We start from the raw sequence: 15,071 nt of genomic DNA on the forward strand, positions 1-15,071 counted from the left end.
GGGTTCCGTACAAAAACATTACTTTACTTTACTTACGGTGCTCGGATTTTTCCTATACATGTGCTGCAACATATTGTTTCTTGCCAAATTTGATGGTTCTAAGTCAATAGATTACTTTTGCGAATGTATGAGAAATGCAACATAAACATATTTCGATTGCATAGACTTAGAGTTTTGATTATTTCACAGCTCCATGGAAGAGATCTTATAAGGGTCCCTTTAGAAGAACGGAACCCTAAAAATGAAGCCCTTTAGTGACAATTTTATTGAAATCAGTTAAATACTTCACTGAGGCGTATTTACAGTGCACAGATAATAAAAATTGTCCATTTGCGATGTGACGTTAAACTGTCTTCTAAATGAATAGTTATTGTTTGACATATATTCGTTAACGACACATTAGCAGTAAGTATTACTTACTACCGACTTAACTGTTGTTTGCTTTAGTAAGTTTATTATTTCATTTAACAAAAAATAAAAAAAATAATAAGCTGTTTTTAATTTTAAAGAGCCGAGATGGCCCAGTGCTTACAACGCGTGCTTCTCGTGCTCGGCGGTGAAGGAAAACATCGTGAGGAAACCTGCATCTGTCTAATTTCAACGAAATTCTGCCACATGTGTGTTCCACCAACCCGCATTGGAGTAGCGTGGTGGAATATGCTCCATACCTTCTCCTCAAAGGGAGAGGAGGCCTTAGCCCAGCAGTGGGAAATTTACAGGCTGCTTATGCATGTGTGTATGTATGTATGTAATTTTAAGTTACTAATTTATATTTGTTTTTTATTGCTACGTATATTTTTTGTCACTTTTTATCTTAATAGTAAATATATTATATAGTAATAAGTAAATATGTTATAGTAAATTTAAATTATTATTTAGTGCGTGTGTACATGCTGCGGTCTCCTATAATTGAAGGAGCACACAACTTGTAACCCTTATATTGTTTAGATTTAAGAACATGTATTTAGTGTGTATCTTTTGTTGGAGACGTGAATTAAATAAATAAATAAAGTATTGTGAACTCTTTGCATTCAATAAAATAAAAGAGTACATTTGATCAATGTTAATATTCTAAATGCGAAAGTAACTCTGTCTGTCTGTTTGTTGTTCTTTCACGGCCGAACTACTTAACCGAACTTGATGATATATGGTATGAAGCCAGCTTGAGCCCCAAGGGTCAACAAAGGCTTTTTTTTACGAGGAGGAAATACATTTACGCATTCCGCCCGGTCGAAAGGGGGGACCGGGACGGATATGTGGGACTCCCGGGGCTGAAGGCCCCGTCCTACCCACTTAAACCTCCTCGGATGTCCGCCTCACCGCAAGGCGGCAGGGCTACGGGAACGCGCGTGGCTCACCACCGCGGCCCTGCCAGCGGCAGTCGCTTAAAGGCGACCCGCCACGAAAGGCAGGCCAAGATGTTACGGCGCACCTTCCGACTCCGCCTCCATCTGAACCGTGACGGACTCCCCCGAGTCCGCCACTGCCAACCACACTATGCCTTATTCAAGGCATCCGGCCTAGATGGTCGGGGCCGTGTTTGCACTCGACCCACTCTTTGAGCACTGGCATAATGGCCGCTACGAGTTCCCTACTGGCTCCCGGGACTCGTAGCCTCTCCGACCAATGGCTGAGGAGCCTTTCGCGGGCTTCCTCTCGCCAAGCCCGAACCTCACGAGGGTGGGGCCGGTTCTCCTCCGCACTTGCTGCCTTGACCCTCCAGTAGACTAACGAGTTGACCTCGGCCTCGAGATCCCATGGCGGGCTTCCGGTCAGCAAGCAGGCCGCGGTGTATGACACCGTACGGTACGCCCGAGCCACCCTGAGCACCATCGCCCGCTGCAGACGTCGCGTTTCGAGCGCTCAAAGCGTCCGCCCATATCGGCGCACCGTACAGCCCCATCGAGCGCACCACGCCGGCGTAAAGCCGCCTGCAGGAACTCCCCGGTCCTCCGAAGTTGGGCAGCGTCCCAGCACTCCGGCTGCAGCCATTAGTCTCGGGGCCAAGCACCGGAAGTGCTAAGGGTCAACAAAGGCTACCTTTTAACCCTAACACCCGTTAACCAACCCCTAAAACGCGAGCAAAACCGCGGGCTTAATGTCTTTTAACAGTTTTCGACAAATTTCAAATATGTATACTTAGTATTGTTGCGGTACGGTTTAAACTTAAACTCTAGAAACAAATCAGAGTCAAAGTCATATTATTTTATTCAATATAGAAGATATACATACTTGCTTGTTGCGCGTCAAAATCTACCACCGGTTCGGGAAATAAACACCTCGGACCTGAGGAGAACCGAAAGAAGCGATATTTTTTTTAATGTCATATTTAAACGGACATAAGATCTTGGTGCCATAGCTTGTGGCGCATTGGCTATGTGAGGGATTGTTAAAATTTCTTACAGTGATACCACTAGATTGTCAATTGTCCGTCTGTCTTGACTACAAAATTGAAATTTGGAACATAGTTTATATATAACTTAAAAATCCGCTTAAAATATTAACTTGAATAATTTAAGTAACATTGTATAAACTTAAACGGTTGTAAGTAATCATTGCTTCGACACTAAAAAAGTTCCCGTCCAATGCATCCAGCGTGATAACCTAAGAAACGACCATACACAAAAGCTCCCAGGTTTATTAACACGACACAACGCCATAAATTCGCCTTAACGTACGTTTAACTTATTGTAACTTTTTAGTTTATTAACCGCTAACGTTCGTCCGTTAAAGTTTTTATACATCATAAAGAGAACACTTCCTAGTTCTGACAGCAATTATTTTAATTAATGGCGACTGCGCCGGGAATCCAATGGACACGGTCCGCCAGTGATCGCTCGACCGACACGCAACAGTTTGCTACGCATTCGTAATTATTTTAGCTCTGTAATGTGATAGCTTACTTTAGATATAATGGGCAGGCTACCTTTACTCGGAAGGGTTCTGTAAGCCAAGTAGCTACATTGCATACTTGGTATTGTTGTGTTACGGTTTGAGTGAGATAGTAGAACTACAGACACGAGGGGCATATCTTAGCTCTCGGGGTTGGTGGCGCATTGGCGAGGTAAAATGGCCCAGTGGTTAGAACGCGTGCATCTTAACCGATAATTTTGGGTTCAAACCCAGGCAGGCACCACTGAATATTCATGTGCCTAATTTGTGTTTATAATTCATCTCGTGCTCGGCGGTGAAGGAAAACATCGTGAGGAAACCTGCATGCTTCTAATTCCAACGAAATCCTGCCACATGTGTATTCCACCAACCCGCATTGGAGCAGCGTGGTGGAATATGTTCCAAAACCTTCTCCTCAAAGGGAGAGGAGGCCAGGCCAGCAGTGGGAAATTTACAGGCTTGCTTGCTTGCTAATGTATGTAATGTAACCTCCAGATAGGTGTTGACCAAATGTTTTTTGGGTGGGCTATCTTTTATACGTGGTTACCCAGTACAAATTAAGTCTTTAACATAATTCTCATATCGAATGCTGCTACTGGGGTAGCATTTCACGTAATCTTGTAAAATGACGATTTAAAAGTCAAGAGCCAAAATAAATACTTATTGATTTGGATTTTTCTTTTGTTACAGATATGAGTGTTCCGTGTGAAGAGTGTTTTAATATCAAGATGGTGGTTTTAAAACTGGTGTTGTGTCTTGTCTCTGTGCACATGGTGGCAGCTAAAGGTGAGCCAGTTTTATTTTTTACTCAGAGCGTAATGTATAAAGTTTAAATGAAGCGAATTTATTTGATATCGAGCGAATCAACGAGATGAGATCCAATATTAAGGGCGTCATTTGGAGCCCTTACAGTGGCTCCGTAAAGGATAATATTGCATTTCACAATCAAAAAATATCTAAAGTCAACATTTATTTTTTCGCCGGAAATTTTCCTTCAATATGTTACTAACGTATAAATAGGTTGCAACAAAAAAGTTTACATATAATCCGCAAAGTGACGTCACAAAGAGGAAAACCGCGTGCGCCGGTAATGTAAAACTAAGTTATTACATATCAACGTGTTTCTGAATTAATGGACCTACCAGTACCGTAGCGTTTGTGGTCAGCTGATGGTCATAAGAGCACTATAAGGTGGATAACTTACATTGACATAAACATCATCAGCCGATCGCAATCCACTACTTGATACGGACCTCTTCCAAAGTAATACTTAGCCTTTGATCTAAGATTTAAATTAATCTTAGAAATGTACTAAACGATATATTAATCTGCGTTCCAATACCGAAATATAATCTTGAATTGAATATCACACCGTTGCTAAACTACAATTATCTATTTATATTTGTGTGTGTGCGGTTCACACTGAAGTGAAACTTAGTTTGATTCTTCGTTGCGATGCATTTTTATCTCATCGAGTTTCAAATTATCGAATATTTATTTATTTATGAAGGACTGATTGAAATATTCAGATCAGTATATACATACTCTATTCCAAACATAACAGGAGAAAAGCCAAATAAATAAATTTGACAGCAAATTGACGCGATATCTTTGGTCGAGAGTTTGATTAATCTATGATATTAACTATGGATTTGCGAAAACATTGAGTTTTGAACGTCGACGAAACTATTATCGGATTTTCGGAAGTAAAATTAAAGTGGAAATGAGTGGTTAAGTGCAATAGTGTTATATTATAAATAAATATATATTAACTAGCTATTAGTAAATCGCAAGAAATACGTAAATCTAAGGTTTGTTTACCTTTTTTCCTACTTCTATTGGAATAGACTATATTTATGATGTGCCTTCGTAACTAACTTAACGTCTTCTATGGAATGAATTCTATATCTGTTTATTTTTAACTATGTTCAAAAAACAATTTTCTCAATTAGTCTTTGTATGATAGTTTTATAAGTTAAATATTCTTTATTTTAATTTCTAATCAGTATATTATAGAATCAAGTTTAATATAATACTACCGCCAAAAACAGCTAAGAATCAATCTACTTAATATATTTCTTAATATATGAAGAAAATCTTTATTAATTGGAACATGTTTAAGATCAAGAAATAAAAGATATATCTCCGAATATACGAATAGGTATAATATTTAAGTCTAATATTTATGCAGTTACATTGCTTCGCTCGGGTAAAATAAATAAAACTAAAAATATACTGTTTGTTATTTATAAATTATTCCGGATAAGTTTCAATTGAGTTTATATATATATCACTGAACGCACCCGTCAAACATGGCCGCCCGTTGAACTGTCATGTCATTGAATTTTATAGATTTAATATCGAAATATAACGATTATACGAATTGTGCGGATATATGTTGTCGACAAAAAAATAATTATTTTTTAACTATATATTATTGTAGATAAGTTTCGATCGGATCTATCGTAGACCTGCATGAAATTATTAATATAGATAGTTATTTAATAAACTCGTATTTTGTAAATGTATCGATTTCAGAACGTCATTCGTATGGCTTTAAAAATTAATCCAAGATGATTTCCCGCGTAAAATAAGAAATAAAAATGACCCTCACCGATTCAATGGAGGTCCCTAAATGGGATATTATTGTCAATTTTGATTTTATTTCAACCTCAGGATTATAAAAAAATAAAATTACAGTGTACTGGTGTATTTATTGGTAGGAAACCTATTGATCTAAATATCAATTGAGTATTTCGTATTGTCTTTTCAGTCAGTGTGTCAACAATTGCGTATTGAGAGCGTGAAATTTAATCAATTCGTTACGCCGAGCGATACACGAATTTTATGATTACTTTCTATGTTGTTCTGTTGACCGATTTTTTTTTTTCTATAATTGGTAGACCGACTTGCAAATGTAACTTGGTGTTAAGTGGTCTCCATCGCCCATAGACATTGGGCGCTGTAAGGAATATTTAACCATTCTCTACATCACCAATACGCTATAAACCTGTGACCACTTACCATCAGGTGCCCATATGCTCGTCCGCCAACCAATGCCACAAAAAAAACTGAGTATCGCTTTGGCGCTAAAGTATATGATAAGTGGGTGGTACCCAAACGGGCTTGTACAAAAACCCTACCACCAAGTAAAAATTTCAGTCCGACTTAAAATAAATGTTATAAAATTTGTATGAGATAACAATTTCTGAATCGTATCATAATAATATAATCAATCATGAAATATATTTGAGAATCTAAATAAACATATGAAAATTATTAAAATATATGAAATATAAACAGGAATTCAGCATCCAGCTGTCGTTGATGGAGGCATCAGGAGGCTTTTAAATATTTTCTTTCATTTTATTAAGCTGCGGTCAGAACCGTTTGAATCAAGCGAACTAGTCAAATCAAATCAAAATATACTTTATTCAAGTAGGCTTTTACAAGCACTTTTGAAACGTCATTTAACAAACTATTTAAAGTAAAGCTACCACCGGTTCGGAATGTAGATTCTACGGAGAAGAATTGGCAAGAAACTCAGTAGTTACTCTTTTTCAACATCAAAATATTATAGTAATAATAATAATAGTAATTAAATCACCTTTTATTTGTAACCAATCTTTATTTGGTAGTTTTCATTTGGTCGTTAGTTTGTAGTCTGCCTGTCCGTATTCATTGAAAAAATGAATTCTATACGATAAATAGATCTGGCTTTCCGACGACTTTACGTATCAAATTTTTTTTTTTTAATTCCCGACCGGGCATTAAACTTAGTACCTCGCTAATATACCGAAGCGGCTCAAAAACAACTTAATAAATTAGTAGTTCCGGAAACATTTACTTGGTAGGGATCTGTGCAAGCCCGTCTGTGTAAGTACCACAAACTGATCATAATAGCAAAACAGCAGTACTCAGTATTGTTGTATAGTTTGAAGGATGATCGCCCAGGAAAAAGGGACAAAATATCGTAGTTTCCAAGGTTTCAGGTTTCTTCGGTTCCAAGGCACTGGCGATGTAAGGAATGGTTAATATTTCTTACAGCGATATTGTCTATGGGCAGTCTTACCGTCAGGCGGACCGCTTGCTCGTCCGTATGGTAGATATACATATATGTTATATGTATATGAATAGATAAAATGGCTATGTTACAAATGATTTACTAATAAAATTTTTAACGATTAAATCCAAAATTGAGCTTTAACTCTGTCGTACAGTTTGTGGCGTAGATGATTCTGATTCGCTTGTTTGCGCAGATGTGGACGGTCACTTATACTTAAAGCTGTTTTCTTAAATATTTGAAGCGCAAGCCGGATTAAATGCGCGACGGTTTGTCACTGTCGTCTTCGTAATCGAGGCTGGATGAGTGGGGATTAAAGTGTATCTCTGGAAAAAATATTAAAGAACCGATTTGTTCTGTATATATAATATATATGTTCATATAAATAGAATCTTATATATGTACTAGCTGTGCCCTAGAATTCGTGCGGGTTTGAATTTAACAAAAAAGTTTTTGTTGTAGCCTAAGTTACTCCTTATTACATCAGCTATCAAATGAAAGTCCCGTCAAAATATGTCCGGCTAATCTCTGTAACGGCTTACAGATATTAGCCGGAACAAACAGACAGACAGACCAAAATTATAAAAAATTCTATTCGATATATGTACCTTGTATACATACATATGCATATATTACAAACAGACACTCCAATTTTATTACACGTTTAGATTTATTAAGATTTCTTTTGATATGTTTTGTATTTATTTTTCTGGTTCGAGAAGTGCTAATAACTAATATTTTTTTCATTGAGGCACATCGACTGAACCGTTTAACTTATCGTAAAGGTATGTATTATATACAAGCGAGAACAAATGCCAGCTAAATCGAAGTATACTTTATTCAAGTAGGCTTTTACAAGTCACTTCTGTATTGTCATTATACATAACCGCATTAAACGTAAAGCTAACGCCGGTTCGAAATGTAGATTCTATCGAGAACCGAAAAAAAACTCTGTATGTACTTTAGAAAATTTGAAATACGAAGTGATGTCAGTTAAATAGAATCGTATATAACATATCCTGCTTGAAACTTAACCAGTGTAAGCACCACGATTATTATTATATTATTTATAAAAACCTCTGATAAATTGATAACCCCATTGGAAGACAACTACATCGATGTAAATCTTAAAATTGCACACAGATACAGACGCAACTAGGAGTCCTAGTGTGATGTTAAATACTGTACTAGCTAGGCGTTTCAGTTTTGGTTGAAAATCCTTTAAAGATATTGCATAAGTCCGACCCTTCATAGCCGACTTTACCCCCTTGAGTGTCTTAAAAAGAAGCCAATGCTTTGGGGTTTAAACTTCTTTCGTGCTAAATTGCATCGAAAACACAGACAGAAACAGACAGTCAGAATTCACGCAATTTATAATATTAGTATAGATAAACTTCGAAATGAAATCTCCAAGCTGTTAAAGAGATTCTTGCTGATATAAATAAAATCAGATATAACCCAGTGGATGAGAAATGAATATCCTAACCAAAGATAATAGGTTCAAAATTGTTTTTTAGCTATAAATCAACTAACTTTATAAGTAACTTCGCGGAATCTATTGAATAATAATTGTTTAGTATAGTTTTGTGGAAACTATCGTAACATTAGTTTAATGCTCCGCGGCCGCATTAAATATTCCACATACAAAATGGCGTCGTGCGTATGCTAATTTAATCAATATTAACCAAGAACGTGTCTCGCAAATAAATTTGTATTCTGAACGAGGCTTGAAACAGTTTCGATAAAACAATGAAAAAGATTTAACAATTACTCTTAGTCTGATACAAAGTATTGAATACCTTATTCCTTTATATGTGGAAGTTCAAAGCTTTTAGTGCGTTGCTAAAGGCCATTTTAATATAATAAAGAGTATTACAGGCCATGATTGTCTGCTGGACACAGACCTGAACATCCTTAAAGAGAAGTTTGTGAACATAATCCACACTGCTGCAAAAAGGCTTGAAGAAAATTATTTTCATAGAAATTCATCCCATACAAAAATACTACTTCATGATACTTCCATAGCGTCGTTCACGAGATGAATTATAACACAGAACCTCAATGGTACATACGCTGTTTTATAACTACGACCATTAGTCCACGCGTTTCTCCACAAAGCCATCACGTCCCTTTCAAACCACATATATTCAATTATAAAATCATTACAATAATAAAAAAGTAACCAAAAAGTTTTTAATTAAGAATAATTCTCATCCGATATGATTCATATCATCCCACATGAGAGAACGGCCTTACGCCGTAAAAGGCTAACTTTATAAGCACAAGTACACCATTAAAAAACCGACCTTAATGCAATGTCATTAAAGTCAAAATTCAAATGCATTCTTTGACGTAATTACGTGACAAATATAAAAACAGATTCGGTTGAAAAAAATATATGAATCAGCCTTATGTTAAAGCAATAAGGTTGATTTTTTAAATATAAACTTAAAGAACAAATGTACCATTCAAATATCGACCTTAATAACGTTACTTAAAAGTCAATATTCCAATGAATTGCAATTCAAATACCTGACAAATATCAATACTAATTCGTTTAAAAATGTATAAAACAGTCTTATGTTAATGTAATAAGGTTGATATTAGAATGATAATCTCTTTTTTCAATGTAATTGTAATCCCACACAAGCCTTCACGCCCACGCAATGAGTTATAAACATTTCAAAGCTTCTATAATATGAATTTAAATAATACTTTCGTAACAAGAGATAAAGGATTAAAGGATACGATACGGTAAAAAGGCCGTTTCCATTTGTCGTACTGTAAACAGCGCACTGACGTTACGAAAAATCAACCTCAAATAAATAGTAAACTGTTAGGGTTAACTATTTGTGTGTTTTGCAAGAAGTAAAGATTGACAAACGAAACATTGCGGAGACGACCTCAAACGAGGTGCCCAGAATGGCTCAGAATTGCAAGAGGTAGGTGGAAGTGTTTGGACGAGGCCTTTGTCGAAGGACTCGCGTTGGAAAAATCGATTGTCAGTAATGAGTTTAATTAAGTCGTGTATTGTAAATTATAGTGATTCAGCAATAAAGGTTTTTTTTATTTTATAAGGCATTAAAAGTTTTTCGTGGCTGTGGGTTGTGGTGTACTTGTAACACCAAGCTTTCGACTTCACAAAGTTAGTACAACCCTTCTCAGGCAGGACATTTTCCATGTGCCTTTATTTAAACTTTAAACTCGTGTTATAAAAAATAACTATTCGTTAAGGCTTATTATATTGTACAAGATTATATAAATTATTGAAGATTTAGGTGTTTATATTCGTAACGTTGACATTATTTTTAATCATTTTTTGATTGGAAAAGAGTAACTATTGATTTTCTGGCCGATTCTTTCCATAGAATAAACATTTCGGTGGTAGCTTGATATTAAAATTAACCTTGTATGATATAAAATCCTACTGATTTAGTCATGTGGATCTTTTGACCGGTATAGAATTTCATCTTTCTCTTAAATATCAAGCGATACGATAATAAATTTTGTGAAAGCCCTTCTTGGTGGGTCACACCTCGTCACCTACCACCACCCACTCATTCTACCGCCAAAACAACAATACTTGTATTATTGTGTAAGGTTCGAAAGGCAGATAAGCCAATGTATTTACATTCACAAGGGACATAACATTTTTGTACCCAAGGTTGGTTGCACGTTGGCGATGTAAGGGATGTTCAATGTAACAGTGACAATGTCTATGGGCGATGATCACCACATACCATCAGCCCATTGGCCAGACCGATAATTAAAATTTGCCTTATAATCAGTAATCCCACGATTAGATTGGGATGCCTAAATATAATAACACGCATTCACAATAACAAGAATTCCAAAACAATAGAAAACTCACACAGGACACGGTCATTTGAGTAAAGAACAAGACTGTGTGACGTCACACTAAATTCAATATGGCGGCCTCTCGATAACACAAAGTCCTGTAGAACTAGATGTAAAGCGTTTTCAAAAGTGGATGTTAGTCGTTAATACCTAACAGTAGTGAATCGCAAACAATTTCGAATTAATAACATGGCCTTGCTAACGATTGCGAACGCCAATGACCCGAATAGTACAGTTAGCTTGATTCATCTGCAAAAAATTATACCTAATTGAGAGATAGTGGGCGTTTAATATACCACGCCATTTTACATCGGAAGACACAAAGACACGTGGGATGGTTACTGGTGCGGCACTCTTGGAAGTCTACGTCCTTTTGGTTGATTTCGTTAAGTTTAATATATTTAGATGAATGTAGATTTTAACTTAGTGAGCATCCTGCTAATCCACCTATAGCGTAAAAGTAACGTTTCCTTACAATATTTTCCTTTGTCGCTTTAGACAGACAAATTAAACAGGTAAAAATACATTAGTGCTCGGCGTAAACCCGTAATCGGCGATTGAGGTGCACGCGTTCTAACCACTGGGATATCTCGGCTCCGAGATTATAAAAAATTAGGACAGAATAAGACACAGGGTTCCAACCAACTCCGTTACCAACACCAATCCCACGTCACACGCGGCGGAAACTGTCGCCTTTATAATATATGGTAATATTATAAAGTTAAAGTTCAGTAAATGCTTAATGACTCTGCGTGACGTTGTTTAGTGCGTTTTTTCCGATCAACCCGTTGCAACGGTTTTATTAGATTAATGTTTCTGTTGTTAATTAAATTCCCTTCACGAATGAGTTATGTTTTTGGATTGTATGTTTGTGTGTATATTTTTAAACGGTGATTTGTCAATTCTTCTGGTTTGTCCGCACAAGCTTCAAAAGCAGTTTTTTTCGACTGGAAAATCTCCGTTACTCTAAATACTCTAATTCAAAGATCATCGATTCCGTTCGCCAGACTTTCTATAGCAGAGGTATTTCAGGTAGGCTGTTGTGCAAGGCCGTCGGTAGGTACCACCCACGTGTCATATATTCTATCATCAAGAAGCAATATTTATAATTGTTGCGTTCAGTTTTGTGGGGCGAGTGTGCCAGTGTACCTACAGGCAGGAGGGACGTAATATCTTAGTCCTCGAGGTTGGTGTCGCATTGGTGATGTTAGGAATGCCCAATATTTCATACAGCGCCAATGTCTAAAGGCAACGACCTCTCAACTCAGTCCATAGATTTTATAAAAAAAAAAACTTTCATTAAAACGTATCACCAATGACCTATATTTCTATTATATCTGTATAATCCTTCTGAACATTTTTATGGACAACGTTAAAAAAATAGCCGTTTTTCGTCTGAGTGGACATTCTGAGTAAAAAACAGTCCACTATGCAGGACATCATATAGTGTAATTGTCTCATGAAACAAAACAATTTCGAAATTGATAACAAACTAGCAATCGTTTCAGGACGTAACAGCGAAACGTTCAATTCTTAATTAAAACTTACGAAAATTCTTCAAAGTGTATATCGATATAAAACGAATACAAAATCGATATTAGGAACGAGCGAGTCGTCGCCGATGTATCGATATATCAAGATAGCGCTTCGTGGTAACAATGTGGACGTGCAGCGCGGACTCGGCGTTTCGTCGAACTATACGGAATGTTAGAAAGGGACGCAGAGAATAATCTATACTATAGTGAATAGGATAAAAGTTTTAAATACTAAACTTCAGCTAAGAACATAAACAAGCCGATTTTTTATATACCATACTGGCTGTTACTCGACCGCTTGGCTGGACATGAAATATAAAAAGGTTGAAAGATCAACGGAATTAAAAAAAAAAATAAGATTTTAAATTAACATGGTTATTTTTATTACTGTCAGTATTTAAAACGGGATATTTACCATGTTTTTATTTTTATTTGGTGCAGCTCGATATTTCGACATTATCTGCGAATGTCTCGTGAACAAGACAAAACATGGTAAATATCCCGTTTTAAATACTGATAGTAATAAAAAAAAATAGTCTAGAACCAAAGACGATTAGTAAGTATCACGTGATAAACACACAAAGAGAAAACATTTTATCATCATCATTCAACAATATAATTCATACAGGCTCTTAAAACACTTTTGAATCGTCATGTTTTCGATTCGAATTCATTTATGTACATCTAGTTTTTGATAGTGAAAGTGAAAACTACGACAATAAAAACTCAGGCATTTTTGGTAATTGAGTACAATGTTCAATATAACAAAGAAATAGCTACGAGGTGATATTATTATATTAATCATAAATTCAATTTCAAGTTACCAGTTCTGAATGTAGATTTTTACCGGTAAGAAACGCAGTAAAGATTCTTTTTCTCATATGAAAATAATAATCCTCGTTATACAATACTGTACTTACTATTAATAGACTTTACTATACAATGTTATTAATTTAATTAAATGTATATTTAAAAGTGTAATATAATATCGTGTACACGTTTCGCAGACCACACTACGTCTAGACATAACTGGTAACGGATGCAGGTTGGCGGGAAAAAAGCAAAATTGACACGAGTTTAAAAATAGAACGCGTTCCCGCCGATGGTTTAGGTTTTTTTTAAAGCGACATTAATATTTCTTCGCGAAGCTGCCAAGGTTTTTTTTTTTTTTTACTTTTAAAATTCCTCGTATAAAAAAGACCGTTTATAAGATAATGAATAGCTAGCCTTAAACGCATTGTGAATGGTATAGCTTCATAACTGGTTACGTCCCATGTTTTTACTTGTTTTAATAAATATATATATATACTTTTCGAACAGGGCTTTCGTTATTATTATTTATTATATATATGCGGATTAGCAAATGGGCAAACTAATGATAAGTGGTCACCACCGCCCATAGCCATCGGCGTAAGAAATATTAACCATTCCTTACATCGCTAACGTGCACAAACTTGGGCACTAAGAAATTATGTCTAAGCATAAATAAAAATAAAAAAAACGACACGTACTTAAAGAATTTGGTAGAATTTCATTTATTAAATCAAAGTATAAATATGTTCATTATATACATATATTCTAAAAATCTATTTAATATTTTACAAATACCATCTAATTTGTGATTTATCTGCTGTCTTTACGCTCAGATGTTTCGCTAACACTAAGACATGCTTTAGGTCCGAGCGGCACTCGTGCATCGATCATTTAAAGTGGAGGGGCGCGGCTTTGAGTGAACAGAACTACACTAGCTCTCAATGTGGTATATACTACCTTTGTCTGGTGGTGACAAGACATCCAAACGCACTTGAAGTCGAGACTCGAAGCGAACTTATTCCGTATATTTGTGGTAAGGCTTTGTGCAAGTCTGTCTGGATAGGTAACGCCCCACTTATCAGATATTCTACCTCCTAAAAATACTTATTATTGTCGTGTTCAGTTTTGAAGGGTGAGTGAGCCAGTGTACAAGAGACATAAAAATGCATCTCAATCTCTAGTCATAACCTTACGGGTCCCCCTCAGCCGAGAATTTCAATTTTCCGGCAAAAACTAGAATTTTTTTATTTATTTATTCTTCAATCTTAAAGTTGTATGAATACTTCAAGAAACTTCAAGAAAAATGACAATATAGTAACATATATATATAACGACGCGGACCCAGACGAGTTAATACTCGTGTGTTTGTTCGTCCACGTTTCTCGGTAACCATTGTTTGTTCAGTACACGTGGTTGTGCAATGTTTAACAATACACTGTAACTCGACTCGGGTCCGACTAATTAAATCACGCGGCGCCGCGTGTTTCACGAATATATAACAAACTGCGACTTTGCTCGCGTTTTACGGGTTGGATGTCAGTTGTAAGGCATAAAAACGTATCCAATGTCCTTTCATGGAGTTCAAGCTTGCTTCGTAATTCATACGGTTCTACAACAGGATCCCAGAAAGCGTTCAAAATGCTTCTGTTGCCAAATTAAAAAAAAAATGTTAAAGTACGCTTGTGTGCGAAATGTTGATGAATGAAACGATCGCCTCCTGGCTATTTCTATTCATATTTAATTAGATTGACAAAAAAAACATTATTGTGCACTACTAAGAGTTTATGATTAATATATCTTTATTTATAATACAACACTATTGCACTTAACATCTTATTCCTTCTTTAATTTTACTTCAAAAATTCCGATAACAGTTTCGTCGACGTTCAAAACGCCATTTTTTCGCAAAT

The 15,071-nt window shown here is 36.0% G+C and overlaps 1 protein-coding gene across 1 annotated transcript in view; it reads left to right on the forward strand.

Annotated features, from left to right (window-relative positions):
• LOC113395356 (uncharacterized) overlaps positions 1-15,071 on the forward strand; it is a 68,994-nt gene that overhangs the window by 6,059 nt on the left and 47,864 nt on the right. Inside the window, exon 2 of the mRNA XM_026632958.2 lies at positions 3,583-3,678. Coding sequence (XP_026488743.2) covers positions 3,585-3,678 — 94 coding nt within the window. The 5' untranslated portion in view covers positions 3,583-3,584. The remainder of the gene's footprint in view (positions 1-3,582; positions 3,679-15,071) is intronic.

Source organism: Vanessa tameamea, chromosome 28, assembly GCF_037043105.1.
Source record: "Vanessa tameamea isolate UH-Manoa-2023 chromosome 28, ilVanTame1 primary haplotype, whole genome shotgun sequence".
Lineage (NCBI taxonomy): Eukaryota > Metazoa > Arthropoda > Insecta > Lepidoptera > Nymphalidae > Vanessa > Vanessa tameamea.